At 42.6% G+C, this 22,249-nt stretch overlaps 1 protein-coding gene across 2 annotated transcripts in view; it reads right to left on the bottom strand.

Annotated features, from left to right (window-relative positions):
- Nucleotides 1–22,249, bottom strand: part of Mtap (Methylthioadenosine phosphorylase) — a 219,110-nt gene that overhangs the window by 67,223 nt on the left and 129,638 nt on the right. For both annotated transcript variants that reach the window (XM_080276702.1, XM_080276701.1), the window contains exons 5-6: nt 15,557–15,660; nt 4,210–4,328 (exon numbers count right to left, since the gene is read on the bottom strand). In XM_080276702.1, the coding sequence (XP_080132828.1) occupies nt 4,210–4,328; nt 15,557–15,660 (223 nt within the window). The remainder of the gene's footprint in view (nt 1–4,209; nt 4,329–15,556; nt 15,661–22,249) is intronic.

The raw sequence follows: 22,249 nt of genomic DNA on the forward strand, positions 1-22,249 counted from the left end.
CTGTTAATAGATCTAGGAGAAGAATGACAGCTGTCTACAACAGCGGCTATAGAACGACCAGAAAGGAAGCTAGAGATGAAGGCACTGATAGGAGGATAGAAACCGTAAGAGAGCAGTTTGGAAATTAAAGATTTATGCCAGACTCGATGGAAAGCCTTTGAGATGTCAAGTGCAATGACAAAGCTTTCGCCAAAGTCCCGAAAGGAGAAAAAATGGGAGAAATGGAGTTCCCCCGAGCTAAGCCCTGTATTGGACTATATAGCCCCGCTAGGGTTACAGGAGGGAGCTACCCCTCCTGGCACGGCAGCCCGAGCGAGGCTCGAACTTGCAATCCCCCGATCACAAGTCCAGCACGCTACCACTGTGCTACCGCGCCCCCCGTCCCGAAAGGAGGATGACCAGATATCTGAAAGGTTCGTGAGAAGATCGATGGTGGAGCGTCCCTGACGGAACCCATACTAATGATCAGAAAGAAGGTTGTGATAGGACAGATGCTTTAAAATTTTTCTATTAAGAACTGACTCGAAAACTTTTGAGATATTGGATGTTAAAGCAATTGGACGACAGTTAGAGGGCTGGGAATGGTCACCCTACTTTGGGACTGGCTGAATGAGAGCAAACTTCCAGCAAGAAGGAAAGGTACTGTACAAGTTGACAGACAAAGACGAAAGAGTTTGCCTAGGCAGGGTGTATGCACAAAAGCACAGTTTTTGGGAACAACAGGAGGGACTCCCTCAGGCCCATATGCCTTATTAGTATTGAGGTCTGTGATGGCAGAAAATACATCAGCTGAAGAAATTTTAATGTCAGCCATGAGGAAGTCAGAAGGGGGAAGTGACGGAGGAACAGCACCAGAATCGTCTAAGGTGGAATTGGAGGAGAAAGTCTGAGTGACGAGATCTGCTTTATCAGTAGAAGAAATAGCTACAGAGCCATCAGAGTAGAAACGAGGAGGGAAGGAAGATGAGGTAAAGTTGTTCAAAAGGTTATTGGCAAGATGCCAGAAGGAGCGGGAAGAATTCGAGTCGGAGAGTTGAGAGCATTTAGTACAGATGAAATCATTTTTAGCAGAGCAAAGAACAGACTTTTTACGATTCCGGGCAGAAATGTATAAAAGGTGTGATTCAGGGGTGGGTTGGCTCTGGTACCATTTATAGGCCCTCTCCTTGTTGTGGACAGCATTAGAACAAGCATGATTAAACCAAGGCTTTCTTGCATTAGTCAAAGGATATGGGAAAGGAATGTATGCTTCCATGCCCGAGAGAATAATCTCTGTAATGCGGAAGGCACACTCAGATGGCTCCTGGCCATGGAAGTAATAATCATTCCAGGGAAAATCAAAGAAGTACTGCCTGAGGGCCTCCCAATCCACAGCTCCAAAGTGCCACAGACATTTCTTTGGAGGGTCCACAGGCTGTACCGCAGCGATAGGACAGGTTAAGGTGATAAGGTTGTGATCGGAGGAGCCCAACGGAGAGAAAAGATTAACAGTGTAAGCAGAAGGATTAGTTGTAAGGAAGAAGTCAAGTATGTTGGAGCTCTCTCCAAGGCGGTCACGGATACGGGTAGGGTGCTGTACAAGCTGCTCTGGGTCATTAGGGATCGAAAAGGTGTAGGCTTGTTCACAAGGTGAATCAGTGAAAGGAGAGGAGAGCCAAAGGTGGTGGTGAACATTGAAATCTCCTAGAATGGAGATTTCAGCGAAAGGAGAGATGGATAGAATGCGTTCCATCGTAGACGTAAGATAGTCAAAGAATATTTGATAGTCATTAGAATTAGGAGATAAGTAAACAGCGCAGATATATTTAGTCAGAGAATGACAGGAAAGCCAAAGCCAGAGTGTAGAGAATTCAGAAGAATCGAGTTCAGGAACACAAGAGCAAGATAAGTTGTTGCGTATATATACACAACAGCCACCTTTGGCTTTGAAATGAGTATCGAGAAAGTAGGAGGATACAGAAAAGGGTCTGCTGTCAGCTGCCTCAGACAGCTGAGTCTCAGTTAGAAAAAGACGGTGAGGTTTAGAGAAGGAGAGGTGGTGCTCAAGAAAGTGAAAGTTAGAGGAATGGCCGCGAATGTTGCAGAAATGAAGAAGAACAGAGTCAGACAGTGGTTCCAGGCAGCTCGAGTTGTCACTGGGAGAGGGGCACAGAAGGTGGGGGCATTTATGGTCCCCGCCCCAAGGGACTCCGAGGCCACGTGTTGGACTGCCATGATTTTTTCTAATTTTGGAAAAGAAAGTGTGGTGTGTACTGTGCATGTAGTTTGGTGTTGATAGTTAGAGTTAGAGGACAGCATGCTGGCCTACTCTCTGTGTTACTGAGAACTGAAAAAGTTCAGCAAAGGGGGATGGTCAAGAACTAGTCCCGAGGGCTGATGAAACAGGAGCTCCAGCTCTCCCTGTCATCAGCTTTCCATCCATCTTGGAAGTACTGCCCTGCTCGACTGGTGCTACAGTCTACTCCCCCTTGAACTTGCATAAACTAAAAGGCAGACCCTACGAAGAACGATTCACTGGGCGATGTCCTTCCTATACTGAAGTACTGCTGTTGAAGCCTGCAGCAATGTGGGACGTGGACGTAACAATAAGTTTCCTAAAGCTGGCGGACAAATAATATGGCATCAGTGGTTTCTTTGCCTAGCATAAACCCAAACTGCATCTCATCAATATTCATTCTTTCCCTAATCGTACCTTTTAAGACTCTCTCCATTACCTTCACTATCTGGTCCAAAAGTTTTATGCCTTTGTAACTTCCTCTTTCCAGGCATCACCCTTTCCCTTGTCCAGATTTACAATCACACTCTTCAGCCAGTCATCTGGGACAACACACTCATATATATCAGAATTTATCAATTCAGTAACTAATCCCACTCCTATATCTCCTGAGGCCTTCAGCCTGACTTGCTCACAGTTGCAACACTAATCAAGGGCCAAGGAGCAAACACTGCATCTGCTGACAAACCTTCCCTGTTCCAGTCAAACTTCTCATTCAGGAACCAGTTATAATGCTTGTGGATGTCTTATCTCCAGAACTGGACCACTTTTGGTTATGCTAATTTATCAAACAACAGGTCTGTGGTAAAGGACCAGCCTGGTGATTTTTCATACACCATAATTGTACACTCTTCAACAATTAGGCTACCAGGGAATACAGTGGCATTTAACAGTCAGCAAATTAACTGAGCAAACTGAGTGTAGTTAGTGTATATCATACTTTTCAATAATAACTTTTAAGGATATTTTTCTTTTTAACCCGTAACATCCCACCGTCGGCATGGTGATGACAGTACAAAAAGTCCTGGTTAATCCCACCGACATGATGGTGCCGACAACTAAATTCGAGAATTGTGGCGTGTCTCAAACTGCTCCAGTCTACCTAATTATTTTGCTAAGGAGTAGCTTATTGTATTGGCAACACTGTGCCCAAGCACTTGCAGCACTGATTTTGGTTCTGTGTGGGTGGGTAACATCAGCGTGCCACTGTAAGTCGTAGCGTCAGGATGTCGCGAAAATCATGCCAAGTTTCCGCCTCACTGGGCTGGAGGAGGCTGTTGAAATGGTCACACGGACCCTTCTGTGCCTTCATTTAGCGATTCTTCAGAAGAAGACCTAGATGACTCTTCTGGGGAGGAATATGAGCCAATGGAGAAGGATACTGAGAACAAAGAATTCTCCAGTCTCCCCTTCCAGTCCTCCTCCCCCCTCCAGGCTAGGCGGGAAAACGTTGCTCAGGGCATGGGAAACTGGGCTGAAAACACGACGGATGGCCATCCTGCTCTTATTTCTCCTATAAGGAATACATTTTTTTTGCTTTTCCTTGATTTATATGTCCTTTTGGATTGTTTTACGAAATAAAAATTTTTTTCCGTTTTTGGTCCGGGATTGAGTGGGTATAAAATTGCAAAAATGCCTGGGATTGTACAAGTTAAATAACAGAACAGAGGAAAAAAAAACGAATTAATAATAAACATAATCCATACACCAAATTACAGGTGATCTCCATTCAAAAAAAATCTGTAACAATTGGACTTGAACAGCTGTAGTTTGAAGTTTTGGGGTGAAACAACCCTGGGGAAGCGAGGATTTGTAAGAACTACAGTGCAGCCATTAACATCATTATCCTAACCCCATTTCTCACAGACCACAGAGGTGGGTTGAGTTATTTTCAAGTGCTTACCTTCATCCAAAACAGTACTACCAGCACTTACCTGAAGACTGACATCACCTTCTCAACAGATACTGGCTCCTCTCCTTCTCTCCAGCAGTCATAGTCAGTAGCCATGGCAACAGCAGCATAGTGCAAACCAAGTTCTCGGGCCAGTACAACCTAGCAATGAAGCAAATAATAGGTAATACAGTGCTATTTCCAAAATCCCTGCTTGTCGTAAAAGGCGACTAAAAGGGTTGGCGGAGGGTTACTGCCCCTCCCCGGAAAACAACGAACTAAAAAAATAAACAATAAGCCTCGGACAAGGACTGACCAAACGATGACGACCAAGGACCGGACAAAGGACATTGTAATTGGAACTTGGAATGTAAGGGGAGCGAATGATGAGGTGAAAGAGAGAGAGATTGTTCAGGTGCTTGAGGATGCGAAAGTGGATGTATATGGAATAACTGAAACAAAATGGAGAGGAGAAAGTGTGAGAGAATGGGAGTATGGATGGGGTATATGTGCAGGAGTAGGTGAGAATGAGAAGGCAAAGGAAGGAGTATGTATAGTTGTGAGTAAAAGATGGAAGTGGAGCATAAGACAGTATGGATCAGTTGGATCAAGGATTGTGTGGGTAAAGTTGAAAGTTGGAATACAAATGTGGGCGATTGTGTGTGTGTATGCGCCAATGCAAGATCGTGCTAGAAGAGTGAGAGAAGAGTTCTGGACAAATGTAGAAGTGTACATGGAAAAGTTTGGAAGGAATGAGAGAGTGTTTTTGATTGGTGATATGAATGGTAAAGTTGGGAATGTGAAGGTGGATGGAATAGTTGGTGAGTGGGGTGTGCCTGCTGAGATAGATGAGAATGGGAGTGCGTTAGTGGACATTTGTGCTGGGAGGGGGTTGGTGATAGCCAATACCCTCTTCAGGCATAAAATGATCCACAGGTATACATGGCGAGTGATGAGAAGGGTGGGTGGTGAAATGAATGAAAGGAAGGCAATGATTGATTATGTGTGTGTGGATGAAAGGATGCGAAGATGTATATTGGATGCAAGAGTTTATAGAGGTTGGGGGAGTGGACTTTTTGACCACTACCTGGTGGTGGCCAGAATTAAAGTTCAAGTAAGATGGAGGAATAGAAGAAGGGAAAGATGAGAGGAAGGAGTAGTTGCAAGGAGAGTGGAAAGGTTACAAGAGGATGAGAAAAAGGCAAAGTATAAGAGAGAAGTGGAGGAACGATTGGGCAAATATGAATTGGAGCAGATGGGGGACATGGAAGTGTGTGTAGAATATTTACAGAAGAAATATGTGCAGCATGTGATGTGGTGTGTGGAAGGAAGAGAAGACGGAGGGGGGTGCAAGGAACAGCGTGGTGGACTGAAGAGGTGAAACAGGATGTGGCACAAAAGAAGAAAGCATACAATGAATGGATGAGAAATAGGGGCGTGGAAGAGGTTGAGAGGCGGAAGAGAGAGTTATATGTAGAAAGAAAGAGAGAGGTGAAAAGATTAGTAAGACAGAGTAAGAAGAGAGTGGATGAGGAATTTAGAAGGAATTTGAGTGTATAGTGGTGGGACTGTAAGAAAATGTTCTGGAGAGAGGTGAAATGAGTAAGACAGGGTGGAACCGAAGTTAGCAGGGGAGTGAAAGATAAAAATGGTAGATTACTAGTGGAGAAGGGAGAAAAAGTGAGCAGATGGAGAGAACACTTTAAGGAATTGTTGAACGTAAAGGATGGAAGTAATGTGAGTGTAAATGGTTGGGGAATGGCTGGGAGAAGGAGGGAGGTGAGAAGACAGGAAGAAATCAGTAGGATAGAAGTTGTGGAAGCAATGAAGAAAGTTAAATCAGGGAAAGCCCCAGGAATTGATGGAGTGTGTGGTGAAATGCTGAAGCATGGGGGAGAGATAGTAGTAGAATGGATGTGGAAGATGTGCAGATTGGCCTGGGAGGAAGGTAGAGTCCAGGAGGATTGGAAGTCAGGTATAATTATTCCCTTGTACAAAGGAAAAGGGGAAAAAGAAGTGTGTGGTAATCATAGGGGCATTTGTCTTCTTAGTATAATAGGAAAAGTGTATGGTAGGATACTTATTGACAGAGTTAGAGAAAGAACAGAGAAATTAGTTGGAGAAGAACAGGGAGGCTTTAGGAAGGGAAGAGGTTGTGTAGATCAGATATTCATTCTCAGATCTTTAGTGGAAAAGTTTCTAGAGAAGGGAAAGAAGTTGTATGCGGCTTTCATGGATTTGGAGAAAGCATATGACAGGGTGGATAGACTAGGACTGTGGAAAGTGTTAAGAATATATGGAGTAGATGGGAAGTTGTTGAATGCTGTGAAGAGTATGTACGATGGTGCGAAGGCTGCAGTGCGTGTGGATGGTGAACTAAGTGAATTTTTCTCTTTGAAAGTTGGGTGGAAACAGGGATGTGTCATGTCTCCATGGTTGTTCAATCTATACATGGATGGGGTAATAAAAGAGGTAAAGGGTAGGGTAGTGGATGTTGGAGTGGCCCTGGTGAGAGAGGATAGTGTTTGGAAACCCCCTGTACTGTTGTTTGCAGATGATACTGTGTTGTTGAGTGAAGACGAAGGGGAGCTGCAAGGCTTGGTGGATGAGTTTGAGAGAGTGTGTGAGAAATGGAATCTAAAGGTGAATGTAGGGAAGAGTAAAGTGATGGTCTTTGAGAGAGGTGAAGTCAGTGAATGTACAGCGAGGTTGGATGGTGAGGAATTGGAAAATGTGAGTACGTTTAAGTACTTGGGTAGTGTGATGAGTAAGGATGGAGGTTTGGAGGGTGAAGTTCTTGAAAGGGTACAGCAGGGAAGAAAGGTTGCTGGTTCTTTGAAAGCAGTGATAAGAAACAGGGAAGTGAGCATGGAAGTGAAAAAGTTACTACATGATAGTATTGTGATACCAACTCTAACGTAAGGAAGTGAAGCTTGGACGTTGTTGGAAGGACACAAGTCAAGAGTGAGTGCAGTGGAAATGAGTTATTTAAGAGGAGCCTGTGGAGTCACATGGAGAGACAGGCTGACGAATGAGGATATAAAGGAGCGTTGTGGTGTTGATGTGGATGTGATAGGAAGCGTTATGAGGAACACACTGAGGTGGTTTGGCCATGTGGAGAGGATGGAGGGTGAAAGACTGACAAAGAGAGTGTATGTGAGTGAGGTGGAGGGGGAAAGAGGGAGGGGGAGGCCGAGGATGAGATGGCGGGATGGGGTGGAGAGGTATATGAGAGAGAGAGGGGGGGGGGGTGAGTTGGGAGCAGGGGAGTGAAATGGCGGCGGACAGGGCGACTTGGAGGCGATTTGTTTGTGGCCACCCCAAACGAGATTGAGGCGTCTGGCGATAGATAGATAGACATACTGAAACCCACCGAATTCACAATTCATCTAATGCTCATTTTATTCATGCTCAAATTATTTATCCCACAGTCATGGTTTTGGTGGTTCAGGTGTCAAAACTTAGCAAAAAACAAAAATTTGTTTTTTCATGGGGACAGAATCAAGACAGGTTACTGTAAACTACTGACCATCTATCTATCTATAGCCCGACGCCCTAATCCCACAAAGGGTGGCCGCAGACAAAACGCCTCCAAGTCGCTCTGTCACCCACCATTTGACTACCCTCCCCCCAACTCACCCCCCCCTCCCTCATATACCTCTCAACTCCATCCCTCCACCTCATCCTCGGTCTACCTCCCCCTCTCCCTCCCTCCACCTCACCTACATACACCCTCTTAGTCAGTCTTTCATTCTCCATTCTCTTCACATGTCCAAACCACCCCAGTGTATTTCTCCTAATCCTCTCAACCACATCCACATCCACCCCACAGCATTCCTTCACTTCTTCATTCGTCAACCCGTCCCTCCACGTCACTCAACATGCTCCTCTCAAGTAACTCATTTCCACTGCTCTCACTCTTGACTTGTTCCCCTCTTGCAAGGTCCATGCCTCGCTTCCATATGTCAGGGTAGGGATCACAATACTATCATGCAGTGACTTCTTAACTTCCAGACTCACCTCCCTATTTCTCATCACTGCTTTCAGTGTACCAACAACCTTCCTTCCCTGCTGTATCCTTTCATGCACTTCATCCCCCAAAGTTCTATCCTTACTCATCACACTACCCAAGTACTTGAATGCACTCACATTCTCCATATCCTCACCATCCAACCTCTCTGCACACTCTGTGACTTCATTCCTCTCAAACACAATAACTTTACTTTTGTTTACATTAACTTTCAGATTCCTCCTCCTACACACTGTCCCAAATTCATTCACCAAACCTTGCAACTCCCATTCATCTTCACTCAACAGTACTATATCATCAGCAAACAGCAACACCTGAAGCTTCCAAATCTCACCCTCATTCATTAGAGCCACCCCCACATCCACTGCCCTACCCTGCACCTCCTTTACAACCCCATCCATGTATATATTAAACAGCCATGGAGACATCACACAACCCTGTTTCAGTCCCACATTGAGATCAAAGAACTCACTCAGCTCACCATCCACTTGCACCGTAGCCCTAGCTTCCACGTACATACTCTTCACAGCACTCAACAATTTCCCCTCCACTCCATATATTCTTAATACCTTCCACATACCTTGCCTATCTATTCTGTCATAAGCTTTCTCCAAGTCCATGAAGGCAGCATACACTTTCCTTCCCTTCTCTAGATACTTCTCCACTAAACATCTTAGAACAAATATCTGATCTATACACCCTTTTCCCTTCCTAAATCCCCCTTGTTCTTCTCCAACTAGCTCCTCTGTCATATGCCTAACCCTATCAATGAGTATTCTACCATATATTTTACCAATCACACTAAGTAGGCAAATACCCCTATGGTTACCACATACTTCTCTCTCCCTTTTTCCTTTGTATAAAGGAACAATTATACCTGATTTCCAGTCCTCTGGAACCCTTCCCTCTTCCCAAGCCAATCTACACAACTTCCATATCCACTCCACAACAATCTCACCCCCATACCCATGCATTTCACCACACACTCCATCAATTCCTGGGGCCTTTCCCAACTTAATCTTCTTCATCGCTTCCACTACTTCCGCCCTACTGATCTCTTCCTCCCTCCTCTCATCTCTTCTTCTCCCAGCCATTCCCCAACCACTTATACTCGCACTGCTCTCACTCTCTACATTCAACAAATCCTCAAAGTGCTCCTTCCAACTCTTCAGTTTCTCTCTCTTCTCCACCAACAATCTATTATTCCTATCTTCCACTCCCCTACTATTTCCCCTTTCACACTGCCTTACTTTCTTTACCTCCTTCCAAAACAATTTCTTACTCTCCCTCCATTTCACACTCAGATTCCTCCCAAACTCTTCATCCACTTTCTTCTTACTCTCCTTCACCAGTCTCTTAACCTCCCTTCTCCTGCTCACATATACCTCTCTCTTCTCTCTCTCATCTTCTCCCCTACCTCTACTCGCTAACCATTCACTATATGCCTTCTTCTTTTGTTCCACAGCTCGTTTCACCTCATCATTCCACCATGCTGTCCCTTGCACACCCTTGCATCTCCTCCTCACTCCACAAACCGCCTCACACGCTGCGCTTATCTCTTCCGTGAATATCTTACATACGTCTTCCACCCCTTCCATCTGCTCTAGCTCATACCTTCCCAATCTTTCTTCCACTATGCTCTTATACTCCGTCATTTTCTCACTATCTTGCAATTTCTCCACTCTTCTCGCAGAAGTTGCTTCCTCCTGTCTTCCCCTTTGTCTCCTCAACCACCTTCTTTGCAGCTCTACTGGCACTTTTTATAAATAACAGGAAGGCTGGCAACTAAACCATACCAGCTTTTTTTTTTTTTTTTGTAGCTATATTCTTCACTTTTTATTTTTCAGTCAACTGTCAAAATTCTTCTGAAAAACTGATATTTTTGGAAATCTGGAACTACCTTCTTTCCCTCTAAGACATAGGATAGGAAGAATCCAGAAAGAGACACAGAAAAAGGCTTGAAAACCATCACTGACCAGGAAAATGGGTCACACATCCATTCACTTAATACAGTAATTCCTCATTTATCCAGACATAATAGAGCCAAAGACATGTTCGGGTAGTGGCGACATCTGGATAATGAACACTATTCCCCTACCATACCCAGATTCTACCTATACCCAACCTCCAACCTATACCTAACCTGTTTGTACAGTACCTATGCTTAATTTGGCAGTGGTTTCCGGTCATTCAGGCATATTCAGACATCAAAACACACAAAGGAATATTCAGAGTTTTTTTTTTTTTTTATGCCCAGGAAGAGTAATGCTAAACACCAAGAAAACCACGCAGAAAAAACACTGAAAACCAAAAAACACCCTACCTAAACACAATTGTACGTACAGTACCCCTCCTTATTTTGGCAGTGCTTACTAGTCATTCTGCCATATTTTGACATCACAACACACATAGGATTATCTAAAATAATTTTCAACACCAAGAAAACCATGAAAAAAAAAAAAAAAAAAAAAAAAAAAAAAAAAAAAAAACACCCTACCTATAGACCACTGTACATAAAGTACCCCTCCAATTTTGGCACTGTTTTCAGGTCAATCTGACATAGTTAGACATCAAAACACACATAAGAATATCCAAAGTAATGCTAAACACCAAGAAAACCATGAAAAAAAAAAAAAATGCTGAAAACCAAAAAACACCCTACTTATACACTACAGTATGTACAGTGCCCTTCCTAATTTTGGCACTGCTTTCAGGTCAATCTGCCATATTTAGACATCAAAATACACATAGGAATATCCAAAGTAATGCTCAACACCAAGAAAACCATGAAAACAAAATCAATGAAATCCAAATAACACCCGACCTATACATGACTGTATGTGCAGAACCTCTCTTCATTTTGGCACTGTTTTCCGGTCATTCTGCCATATTGAGACATCAAAACACACATAAGACTATCCATATTAATGCTAAACACCAATAAAACCATGAAAAAAAAAAAAAAAATGAAAACCAAATAACACCCAACCTATACACTACTGTATGTACAGTACCCCTCCTAATTTTAATACTGTTTTTCAGTCATTCAACCATACTGAGACATCAAAACACACACAGGATTATCTATATTGATGCTAAACATAAAAAAAACAATGCATAACCGATAAAAATCCACAAAAAACCTGAAGTCATTCTGAAAATCAGTTATCTGTGACGAGTGACTGCTCCCGGGACTAAAAAAAATTCCACGGACAAATATGCCATCGGAAATTGGTTATACTAGTATAAATAGTATACCACCATCTTTGCTGGGGTTTACACTATAAGATAAGCTAATAAAAACACACAACACTGATAAGTAAGAGTACGGAAATGCAGTGAGAATAAAGTGTTCAGGAGGAAAACTTACCTTTATATAACTTCCCACCATCCTAGTACAAAATTTTACCAGCACCTTCCAAGAGTAAAGCATACTTCTAGATGCTTTTTTCATGAGCTTTCTTGTGGATTTTGCGGAATTTCAATACAATTAATAGCAGTGGAATAAATCACAAAAAACTCTGAAAACTCACAAGTCAGTGTTGTCACCACGGAGGAGGGATGGGATTGAGAAAGTGAAGGGGGAGCCAGGAGGGTATGTAGGAGAGAAAGGAGGGGGGGGAGAAGCACGGCTGTGGGCAGGATTCTCCCCCTTCTGTCAACAGGCAGATGGGCGCTTTTAATGTACTGTACATTTATTTGTGGCTTGTGGTCTGTTAGATGCTGCGTTGCCATGCAGAAACACAACTCGCAGTGACGGGAAATTCCGACATTCAGCAGAGAGGCAGATGGCTGCTGTCATCGAACATGTACTCATGGTTTGTGGTCTGTGTTTGATGGTGGTGGCCGTTGGGAAAGACTTAGCCAGGTGGCCGTGCGATACTGGACATTCGGTGGGGATGCGTACCGACATTTTGACACTGTTTGCGGGTTCCAGCTGTATTACTCGGGTGCTGGAGGTTCGTTGGGAGTGATCGGATGGGTGCACGGCTTTGACCATTCAGTACAGGGGTGGACGGACATTTTAGTTCTGGTTGTGGGTTATGGACTACTTCCCGCTCACGGTTCGAGCCCAGCGGCCACGATACCAAACATGTCAGCCAGCCAGCCGAAGTTCTTGGGGACTTTAATATCTGGATAACAGCAAATACATTTGGATAATGGTTTAATACAGCCAAGGTCTAGCATCAGGATAACGAACACATCTGGATAAATGTGGGACTACTGTATTCGAGCCATCAAACAGGGCCATAACCAGGACTTGAAAACAGACGAGGCGAACAAAGCCCTACTAGGGGGGTCCAGGGGTATGCTCCCCTGGAAATTTTTTTTAGCCCTAGCACCAAATAATGCAATTGCAGGTGAATCTGAACAGATTTAAATTAAATAACTCGGAAAATTTTAAAAATGTTGCTACAGTTGTATGTTCTGAGTTGGACTGATCCACTCCCGATGACCCGCTCATAAGCACTGCGGGTTGAGGATGACAGGGATCAGTTAAAAGTTATGAACGTGATCAGAACAAGTCTCTGGACTTTGGAGTGGAGATGGATTGAGCAGGCTGCTAAAGGAGGGGAAGGGGAGAGGAGATGCCAGACGAAGCAGCTGCCTCATCTGCCTCAAGGTGGTTATGGGCATGCCTCAAAATACTCTCTCCACCTCACAGACCATATGATTCACACACACTGGACTCCATGGGGCCCGTAAGACATACAGGCAAGTCCCAGTTAACGAGCAATCGCTTAAAGAGAATTCGCTAATACGAGGTCTTGGAATTTGCAATACTGCCTATTTAAAGTGCAGTTAAAAATCCGCACTTACGTGAATCGAGACAAGGGTCGTGCTGCAACTGTCCACCGTGTTTACTTCAGCGACTAGGAAATGAGTCGCACGCTAGCTCTGTGAGCCTCTTCCTGCCTTATCTTCAGAAACACTCTTCCAGCCATAGCTTACCCAGTCAAGGTTGGTCTTGAAGTGTGCCTGTTTCCTGTGCCCAGGATTACTGCATCACCATGTTTTCTAAGCACTCCATTCGGGAGGAGTTGGGCCTTTGATTCTCCCACCAGCCTTCCACCACCGCACCCTCTCAGGCCTCGGAGAGAGGAAATGAGCCTGCTGAGCGGTGGTGAAGCACAGTTGGCATACATCTTGGAAGACATTTGAACCCTAGTAAGACATCCAATTGCTTGCTGAATATGATTTTCTTCCATATTCTAATGCTGTTAGGTATATTACCCCCTTGTATTAACCCCTTATTCCAGCTTAAAATTATCAGAAAGTTTTGGTGGTTTGGGGGGAGGCTGCTCAGAAGCCTTGCTCTCTAACCCTATTTTTCCCGTAAGTTCTTCACTTTGTTTAATGAGAATTCAGCTAATGAGCAAAATCCTTGCTCCCAATTAGCTCGTAAGATCGGGACCCACCTGTAGACCATTCCACTGGGGATGGGAGGAGGGAAGCAGTCCTTGAAAAGAAAATCTCTATACATACTTCCTCAATCCATTTCTATCCTATGTCAATTTTCCGTTTCCACAATTTTCATGACAGACACATTCACACCTTCATTTACATCATCCATCCACATACTTCTTGGACTTTCATACCTTCTCAACCCTTAATTTGTAGCATGCGACTTTCCTCATCAGCTCTGGGGGTGTGCGGCTTACTTCAAGTGAGTGGGATTTTTAACAACGCACCACGAAGTTTCTTGCAGCAGCAGCAGCAGCATGCAATTTTTAGGTGATATTAGGCTACCTATTATCTCTCATCACTATCCTTAAGGTTAAGCCTAAAAACAAAGAAGCAGTAGCTTCTATGAATGAAATTCTTGCACTTCCTGTTCCATTTACCAAGGAATCAGCAAACAAAGAAGGCTCAAATCTATCTAGAAAAACCAGTTCTTGATGCTTGAATTGAATGCAAGGCTGACACCAGATAAAGGAAGAAAGGCAAGGATGAAATTAATTACTGGAAGCAGTATGTATTGCTTAGCTTATGGCTTACTGGACTAACTGGGAACTCACTGAGGCTTTGACAGGAGTGAGTCCTGCTCATATGACTGCCAGTTTCCCACCAACTTGGAAATTTCTGACCACAATAACTCTGTAACTATGACAAGTTGGGCGAAAATATTTCATGGACAGGTGTCATACTACACAGCCTGTTTCGCAACCCCCTGCTGCTACCCATGGGTTAAACTCATTTATATGCCCTTTTCACAACCCTACTGTATATGGAATTAGGTCGTAGTTTTTTCTTTCTTTTTTTTTTTTTTCATATTAGCCCTAAGTAATGTTTAAATCTCAAACTTTGGCAGACATTTAAAGTGGGTGCTTGTGATTAGAACTTTTGTATGCTAGTAAAGATTATGTTCACACCATGTTCATCTATACCAATGATATAAACAAACTGGCACACACAAATGTACCCAATACAACACATCCACTTTCATAAGCATCCCTCTCACTATGGATGTCTCTTCCTGATTTACATTCAGCTAGCACAGGAAGGGTTAATTCTGGTTATCACTCTCCTTCCATGGAAGAAGTCCAATTCTGTAGATGATTTTGTAAAGACTGAAACAGATACTTATAAAGCTTTGTTTACTATTCTCACAAAGTTTTCTTTCTGCTGTCCTTTGCTGTCACCTGTTTTACTCTTTTAGCAGCAAACATTTGTTCTAAGCTTAATAAAATTTCTTTGCCTTGTGCCTCATATGCAGTGGGTTGGGGGGGGGGGGATTGGAAAGGATAAAGTTACGTATCACACAGAGGAATAAAATGAGAGGATGAGAAAGACAGTAGATTATCCTTGCGAATACAGTAATAATCTATGTGCCTGAGGATTTGTATTTTACAGCTAATGCAAGGCAACTTCATTCAGGTCTGAAATTATCCAGAACTGAAAACATGATAAAGCACAAATGATCATGGGAAGTTCACAGACAAAGAACCAAAAGAATGGCAATTCAGAAATGGAATGATTAGAACAGTAAGACAAATATCACATGGACAGATGTCCACGTGTTGGTTTGAAGTGGAACGTATCAGCAACAGAAGAGGTCAGGGAGCAGAGAAGGCTGGGGTAGGCCTCCATCCTACCATGGATTAACACAGGCTGAAAATGATGATTACTTAATGTAATCAGACCAATACTGTAACAGTAAAAGTAAAAAACATATAGGAGTGTCCCATTATGTATAACTTCTACAAGGACTGCAAAATTAATTCCACTGCTTAAAATTCTATTTTTTTTTTTTTTTTATGTCTATGGGTCTTGAATAATGTAAACTGTTTTAGTACCAATGCACATTTTAACAGAGACACATATTCTGTAAAGCAACATCTCAAAATTAACAACAAACCTCAGGGACAGTAGTCATATTTATCACTTCTCCACCCCACTGGCGAAACATATGACTCTCAGCTCTTGTGCTGAACCGTGGCCCCTCTACTGACATAACTGTACCTAAAAGAGAAGAGGAAATTGCATTGTTGAGCACCAGGATTTAACTGGAAATAATCCACTGAGATAAAAAACATGAAAACTCTCCCTCAAAAACTTTCACAAAATCAACAACCTGTACAGCACTGGAACAAAACAAATAATTTTCAGTTGCTCTGCAGATAAACTGGTTCTTAGGATGTGCCATTTGTGAATGAAAAAAAAAATGCTTTAGTGGACCTACGTTCCTGCAGAAATACATCCACAAGTATACGTAAACTATATAGTATTGAAAGTAATAAAAAACATTATTTTGTGTGTGTGTGTGTGTGTGTGTGTGTGTGTGTGTGTGTGTGTGTGTGTGTGTGTGTGTGTGTGTGTGTGTGTGTGTGTGTGTGTGTGTGTGTGTGTGTGTTTGTGTGTGTGCGTGTGAATACTGCTGCAGCCACAAGTCCACTGTGAGGTGTAGTGTTTGTGTTTGTTAATAGTTTGGTACAGCCAAGGAGCTTGTTTTGCATTCACGGTAAGTGTATATTTGTAGGGCAAAACTGGTTTTCATTTCTCCAACTAAGAGAACTATGAGGGACTGGCAAACTGGTGATCTCTAGACACCTCTATAATACTGACGAAGTGTGTCTTTGTTCTGACACTGCAGCCCACCACCCTCTTTCAGGAGATGGGAGTGGGGAAGTTGTGAAGCTGAGTGTGATTGTACTGCCGGGCAGTTCAGCTGTCCAGGTATATCAGTGCCATGGATTGAAGACATTCTTTTCAACCACCATCCTCTACTTACAAAATCCTTAACACTGCTCCACGCTTGACAGCCCTAGCCTGGGAAACCAGAGTCTCAGAAACAGAGGCAGTAGCTAGGTTCAAGACTGACAAGTTTGGCATTTCTAGGTTTTGTGAGAAAGGATGATAGTAATTCTGCCAAAAACCCCAGAGCATTTCTGCTCTTCTTTCCAACTGTATTCCTCACCCCTACGTCCAGCCCAGGCAGTTTGGAACTTTAATCAATAGCGATGCTCCACAGCCCAAATATCTAGCAAAACACCGAGTTCAGCGACAGAGTTAGCAGATCCTGAATCAGCAGCCAAAGCACTTGGTGTGTGGAAATGTGCTGGTTCCTTCCATTTTATATCCAATTTCTCTGCAGAAGCCTTAACTGATCAAGGTTTCAGATGGGTGCACACACTCAAAAAACCACATCATTAGTTAAGTGAACCCTACTCACTGTAGGATCGGCTATAACACAGCTAATTGGTTGACAATAAGAATCAGTGTCATGGAAACTGGGTTATGGAAGGCAGAGTTTAGGGGAAAAAATGATTTACGATAGACACCCTTCCCAGAGTCACTTCTAATGACCCCCTAAGCATGCCTTAACCACCCCAAACTGGCCTTAAATATGCCTACCAATGATACACAAAAATCTTGCTTCACTTGTCCAAGCAGACATACATTCAGTCACTCATAAAAAATTATGTCCAATGATTCATACTCTGACCGCAAGCATCCACTCACTGACTTCACACAACCATTCACTTTCTCATTCACATACAGTACTGTACTTTTCTATGCATTCTACTCACTCTCTCACAACCACCCAATCTACGCTCGCTCACTCACTCACATCCATTTACTCACTTGCCTTCACTCATTCATTCAGTCTGTCATTCAGTGACTCACACTTTCAATATCCACTTTCTCACTCACATATATATCTTCCCCTACCACTTACTCACTTCACCTCAATCGTCATTTCAGTAAAGCTCCAAGCAGTCACGTACCCCATATTGTGGGATATACATCTACGCAGTACTTGAAAATGTCATATCTGGGCCCTCGTCTCAGGCTGTGATGGCTCTACCCACACTGCAGTACAGTTCAGAAACTGACCAACAGCCTAAAATGTTGTAGGTGATCAGCATTATGGGAGAGCTGATTAAGGGCAAGCCTTCTGAGCTTTAATGCACCTTTAATCAGAACACTAAAATTGTCACTAGTCTTTCACGGCGATCATTTGTTTCTCTTTCCACACAAGAGGTCATTTTCAGGGACTGTAATGTTCCATCCGAAGCTAATATAAGGCTAGCTGGAAGACGTTTTGTTGATTTTCTGTCAACTAGGGATTACATGACTCGAATGGTAGCTATCTGTGGGATTACCAGAGTTCTTTTTCTCCAAATATCTCTAATCAAGCTTATACTTTATACATGATGTCACCTTAAAGAATCCTCAGGAGCACAGGTTCTGCAATGTCATCCAGGAAAGAGTTTTTTCCTGTACAGGATGGAGTTCTTTTATTTTAGACTTAACTTTTAACTTCTCTCCTTCATGGTTCCTTAGTAAGGTCCTCAACCTCATTAATTCTTTATCTTCAAGACACCCCATAACATCAAAAGGCTTACAACTTCATCTAAAAACCTTATTCCTGAAAGCTCTGGACACAGAGGCCAGAGTGTGGGACTTATGAGTGTGGACTTATTTCAAGACACCTATAATTCTTGCACAAGACATGAATGACCTCAACATGCTAGCCTTTCTGGTTTCGTGCAGAAGAAGAACACAAATTTCTCCAGTGCTTTCCAGCATTTCTGTCCAGCTCTATCCCTCATCCATTTCTGCCCAGTTCAGGCAGTCTGGAACTGTACCAGAGCTAACTAGTTCCAGTCAATGTCCTCTGGGTAGGGATGGACTCCAAGCAGCCATGCTCAACAGCCCAAATTTTAGTACTGTTACAAAAGTTTAAGTTATCCTGCTTCAATTCCCACCATACATCATGCTTGTACTCTGGTTTCTACTGTCAAAACCCTCCTCATTTCTCTTTTAAGCTATCAGTAAGTAGCCAGAGTTCACCTTGGTTCACTTCATACTGTTAAGAAGCCAGATTTGCCAGTTAGGTAGTCGAGGAGCTTCTTGATGTTTCTTGACGTTTCTCGTACCACAGGTTTCAGTATGAGTCAGAGTTGCCAGTTTGTGGGCTGTTTGTGGGCGTAGTTATTTCGTAAGCTGTACATCAGTTTTTGTGCTCTTTTTCTTTCTAACATTTTATTTAAGTGATTGCTTGTTAAATTATGTAATTTAACCCTTTCAGGTCTCAAATAGGTCCCAAGGTCACGTTTGACAGACATATTTGAAAAAAGTCAAGGTTTGAAAATAAAGAAAAAAATACCATATTCATGCACAAGGAAGCAATACACATCTGCCTATAAAACATCAGAGCTCTACTCACCATACAAGTGCTGCAAAAATTATGGGAAGTTGCATAGCAAGTAGTGTGTGGTAGCGTGGTGAGTATTGCCATCTTGGTGGGTAGGTGATTTCTTGGTGCGTAGGCAACATGATTGCATTGTTTGTTTCCATATATTTCCATAAAAAACAGTGCACTAATATACGTACATTATATCTCACGTGATTTGTGAATGATTCTTGAGATGTCTTCTTTACAAACAACAAACTAAACAGTTATAAGATCCTTTTATCTTATAAAACTATCACTTACTAGTTACTACCGACAGATTTATTTTACTTTGCTCTTATTTTGCTTAGTATTGTACTGTCTAAGGCTGTGGGAGTGAGGACATGGGGGTAAGCCTACGAGCTTGCCTTTTGTATGTACGTATGTTTATTTTATTGCTGCTAACTGTAACACCCTGTGTAGCAATAGGGACAGTGATCAAATATTTATTATTTTTCAAAATTGACAGTGTTTTAAGTATAACCAGGAAATATGAGAAACTCATGAAATATAAATCAGAAAAATGTAAGGAGACACTAACAATCATTTGTCAATGAAAAAGGCAACACTCGTTGCACGTGTATGTCCGCCTGGTAACAAATAAATGCAAGGTAGGCTACGTGTATAAAAGGCTACAGAAACAACCTTAGATACCTAAAATCATAAATCTGTATTTATTTTTTCCCTCAATCAGATACTCTAACACCCAGGAAATGAATAAATTTTGAGACATACAACGCGGAAATCTCTTGCTTGCCTGTGACGCGGCAGCTATGTGCGTAGGCAGGAGGCAGGGGGTGGGGGATTGGAGAGAGAGTGAAGGGTGGAGGGTAGGAGGTAGAGGGATGGGGGATCAGTGGGAGGTAGGAGGGTGGAGGAAGAAGGGGGTGGGAGATTGGAGGGTGGAAGGGTGGGAGGTGGATGGGTGGGGGATCGGTGGGAGGTAGGGGGGAGGAGGAAGGGGGATATGAAAGGGAGGAGGAAGGTGAGAGCTATGTATCCTCCAGGACTATAAAAATATATTGCAAACAATACTCTTTTGCTAAATGAACTGTCTGATACCAAAATAGTAAAAAATATTGCCAGATCAACAGTATAATAAAGCCAATACGTGCAACCCAACCCCTCACCATGATTGGCTCTTCCCTGACTGTGTAAACTAAAATGTTGTGATCTGCACATGCCTGGTAGAAGCAGAGGGGTATGGGGAGTGGCTCGTATCCTTCTTTCATTCACCAGCCTCATGCAACAGTTTTCATTCATGCCTACATATGCTGCCACGGAAGTGGCTAGGAGACTCCTACCGAGAAAGCCACTACAGTGGCCAGGAGACCTGAAAGGGTTAAGTTCATATGGTAAATGATTTAGAGTGTTATGTAATGTAAGAACACTCTGGCATGTTTTGATATCTCCGAGTTGGCAACTGTTGTTCTCGTAGAATGTAGAAGTTTCTCAAGTGATGCAAGCTTATATAAGGATGGGGAAGGGACTATTTTAAGTTCAGTCGGTTTTCAGTTGCATTTGAGTGTCAGTGCAGTGTCAGTGTAGTTTGTATATTTTTAGGTACTTGTGAAAACAGTTAAGTGTTTATTGAAGTTTGTATATCATCAGAACTTGTAATAACAGTGAAGTGTTGTCAAGCATTAAGTGTAACAGCAGTTAGTAAAGTTTGTATAGCTCCAGTGCTTGTAAGAACAGTGAAGTTGGAAAGCATTAAGTGGAATTACTTGGAAAATAAAGACAGTGAACTTTAAGGAGCCAGTATTTATTTTCGCCTCAGCTGATCTTGTGTACTGCACACCTAAAGGCTGACCATAGGAAGAACAACTCACTGGGCAACATCCTTCCTGTACTGAACCACTGCTGTTAGAGCCTCTGGCAGTGTGGGACGCAGACGCAACACTGGTGTCAGGAGTGTGGATAATTTCAGTGCTGCAGTGAGTCTAACCTTCGACATGGAAACAGAAGGTATGAAGACTAGGTCTCGAGCTGGGCAGGAAGAGGAAATTTCCCTAGCGACAATTGTGAAGCTAATACAGGCACAGAGTGAAGAACAAAAAGAACAATGACAGGCACAAAATAAAGAACTCAAAGAACAGTTACAAGCACAAAGTGTCCAACTGCAAGTAGAGTGAACAACTAGAGGCACAATGTGAAGAACACAAGGAAAGATATGAACACTTTATGAGGCTTACAGGAACAACAGAGGGAAGTACAACTGAGGCTGCAAGGACAGCTAGATGCATTCATGGGGGAAATGGAGGAGGAACAGCAACAGCTTGGGGAGGAAGGAGATGCCAGTGTTAAGAAGCGAGATTTACCAGTTGGGTAGTCGAGGAGCTTCTCGATGTTTCTCGGCCTTTCTCATACCGTAGGTTTTCGTACGAGTCAGAGTTGCCAGTTTGCCTGCTGTTTGTGAGCGTAGTTATTTCATAAGTTGTACATTAGTTTTTGTGCTCTTTTTTCTTTACACTGTTTTATTTAAGTGGCTGCTTGTTAAATTATGTAATTTAAGTTCGTATGGTAAATGATTTAGTGTGTTATGTTAAGAAGCGGGATTTGCCAGTTAGGTAGTCAAGGAGCTTCTCGATGTTTCTCATACCGTCTGTTTCGGTACGAGTCAGAGTTGCCAGTTTGCCTGCTGTTTGTGAGCATAGTTATTTCATAAGCTGTACATTAGTTTTTGTGCTCTATTTTCTTTATAATGTTTTATTTAAGTGACCGCTTGTTAAATGTTGTAATTTAAGTTCGTATGATAAATGATTTAGAGTGTTATATAATGTAAGAAAACTCTGGCATGTTTTGTTATCTCCAAGTTGGCAACTGTTGTTCTCGCAGAATGTAGAAGTTTCTCGAGTAATGCAAGCTTAAGGATGGGGAAGGGACTATTTCAAGTTCAGTCAGTTTTCAGTTGAGTTTGAGTGTCAGTGGAGTGTCAGTGTAGTCTGTACTGTATATTTTTCAGTACCGGTAGTTGTGAAAACAGTGAAGTGTTTATTGAAGTTTGTATATCATCAGAACTTGTAATAACAGTGAAGTGTTGTCAAGCATTAAGTGTAATAGCTGTTAGTAAAGTTTGTATAGCTCCAGTGCTTGTGACAACAGTGAAGTTGGAAAGCATTAAGTGGAATTACTTGGAAAATAAAGACAGTGAACTTTAGGAAGCCAGCATTTATTTTTGCATCAGCTGATCTTGTGTACTGTACATCTAAAGACTGACCATAGGAAGAACAACTCACTAGGCAACGTCCTTCCTGTATTGAACTACTGCTGTTGGAGCCTGTGGCAATGTGAGACGCACATGTAACAATACTGACCCAATTTTAATTTTTTTCAGTTTTGCTGAGGGAATTTTTTTCAACTCTGCTCCTA

This window comes from Coenobita brevimanus, chromosome 66, assembly GCF_032717465.1.
Source record: "Coenobita brevimanus isolate Jiangsu-jjx chromosome 66, ASM3271746v2, whole genome shotgun sequence".
Taxonomy (NCBI): domain Eukaryota; kingdom Metazoa; phylum Arthropoda; class Malacostraca; order Decapoda; family Coenobitidae; genus Coenobita; species Coenobita brevimanus.